Genomic DNA, 1,948 nt, shown 5'->3' with positions numbered 1-1,948 from the left:
CGTGCAGGTGGGCCGTGCGGCCCCCGGGCCTGTGCAGCGTCAGCGACTCCTGGGGCGAGAGGCGGACACGAGTCAGGGTCGCCTCTGTGCACCCCAAAACCACCCCCGCTGGGCCAAGAGCAGCTGCCCCGCGAGTCCCCAGTCAGCCCCCTTCTACCCAAGTTAGGAGCTATGACCCCGCCCCTTTGTGGTCCCCTTCATCAGAGCCTTGAGCCCCAGAGGACTGGGCTCTCTTGCCGGGAGAGGACGCACCGTGAGCTTCTGTGTTGGATCCCAGGCTCCCACTCCTCCCCCACATTCTGCCTCCATGGGAAATGGTCTCCTCCTTTCCTGAGGCCTTCCCGGGACTGGGCAGGTCACCCCCATCCTCACCTGAGTAAGTCTCTCCTCGTCCCACAGGGAGCCAATGATGAAGACCACGAGGCGGCCCTCCACGAACCAGCCCAGGGACAGCTCGGGACACAGGGTCAGGAAGTGCCGGACCTCGTCCAGATTCAGGGGGCAGTTGCCGGAGACAGAGATGAAGGCTGCGTCAGGAAGCACGAGTGGGTGACCCCCAGTCCACTGAGCATCTGTGTGGATGCTGGGTGGGCTCCCCGGGTCCCCAGGCCTCCCCTGGGAAAGCATGGGATTCAGGGCTGCTCTTCCCCCCACTCTCCTGAAACACGCGTGTGCTCCTGTACACGCACAAAACACACCGTCAGACACTCTGGGGGCCCATCTGCCAAGGACAGGGGACTCCAGGGTCTTCCCCCAAGGGCAACAGCAGCAGAGTTCAGCAGAGTCCCGGACCCTGGGGGGCCAGGGGTGCTGCTCACCCTCTCGCTCAATCTCAAACACGCCGGCAGCGTCCTCTGGGGTGAGGCAGCGGAACTCGTTGGCGGGGAGCGTGTGGCGCCGCTGGCGGCCTGGGGACCCTGGGATCCCAGACAGCAGGTGCAGAGGCGAGGGTTTCAGGCAGTGGATGCTCGGCGTGGACATCCTGGGTGCGGCTGCCACCCAAGGGGTCCCCAACTTCAGAAGGGGCCTGTGTGACAAGGAGGGTCCCTCCACACCTGTTGGAGAGGGGCGATGGTCAGGGGGCTGGTCCTCATCTCCCAGGGAGTCGTCCAGGGCGATGGCACCTCTTGCCTCTGTTGCAGGAGACCTGGAGTGGGGAGTCTGGGCGCTAGGGCGGAGCGGGAATGTAGGGCATCGATTCCTCCTGCCTTGTGCCTGCTCTGGCTCCCTGGGCCCCTTTCTGTCTGTCTCCCTGACCCCCGTCTATGTGCAGATCCAGCCGTGCCTCTGTTACGAAGCCTGTAATCTGCGAGTTGCACTCTCCACCCTCCTCTGCCTTCTCTCTCCTTGTCTCCAAGCCCTAAGCAGGGGACTCCTGTTCCTGGGAACCTGTGAGAGGACCCCACTTACCAGGACCACAGGGCCAGTTACCCCAGAGGCCGTCCTTGGGCTCAGAAGTCAGGAAAATCCAGGACCTGCTTTTGTAGCAGGTGTGGCCGGGCAGCGCATGACAGTGTCCTCAGAGATTTCTAAGGCAATGCCCCACCTCCATGTCACCCCAGGCAAGACGAAGCCAGCAGGGCTGTGCCCTGTCCCCAAACTCTGAGGGCAAAACCTTAGGCTGGCATGCAGGACACAGAGGGGATTATAGCAGCTGATGAGGCCCCAGGGGTTGGGGAAAAGATCACTTGGGACCGCTCAAAAACAAAAGTCAACTGAGTCCATTCTAAGATCAAATTGGCTTTATTCAGGGATTCATGAGTCAGAAAACTAAGATCATGGCATCTGGTCCCATCATTTAATGGGAAATAGATGGGGAAACATTGGAAGCAGTGTCAGACTTTATTTTTGGGGCTCCAAAATCACTGCAGATGGTGACTGCAGCCATGAAATTAAAAGATGCTTACTCCTTGAAAGAAAAGTTATGACCAACCTAGATAGCATATTA

The 1,948-nt window shown here is 60.0% G+C and overlaps 1 protein-coding gene across 1 annotated transcript in view; it reads right to left on the bottom strand.

Annotated features, from left to right (window-relative positions):
- LOC105000559 overlaps positions 1 to 1,143 on the bottom strand; it is a 2,037-nt gene extending 894 nt beyond the window's left edge. The window contains exons 1-2 of the mRNA XM_010856510.1: positions 253 to 1,143; positions 6 to 49 (exon numbers count right to left, since the gene is read on the bottom strand). Coding sequence (XP_010854812.1) covers positions 6 to 49; positions 253 to 981 — 773 coding nt within the window. The 5' untranslated portion in view covers positions 982 to 1,143. The remainder of the gene's footprint in view (positions 1 to 5; positions 50 to 252) is intronic.
- Between the last annotated feature and the right edge of the window lie 805 nt (positions 1,144 to 1,948).

Source organism: Bison bison, unplaced genomic scaffold (genome assembly GCF_000754665.1).
Source record: "Bison bison bison isolate TAMUID 2011002044 unplaced genomic scaffold, Bison_UMD1.0 scf7180017864371, whole genome shotgun sequence".
NCBI classification, from domain to species: domain Eukaryota; kingdom Metazoa; phylum Chordata; class Mammalia; order Artiodactyla; family Bovidae; genus Bison; species Bison bison.
This window is presented reverse-complemented; position numbering and strand designations above follow the sequence as displayed.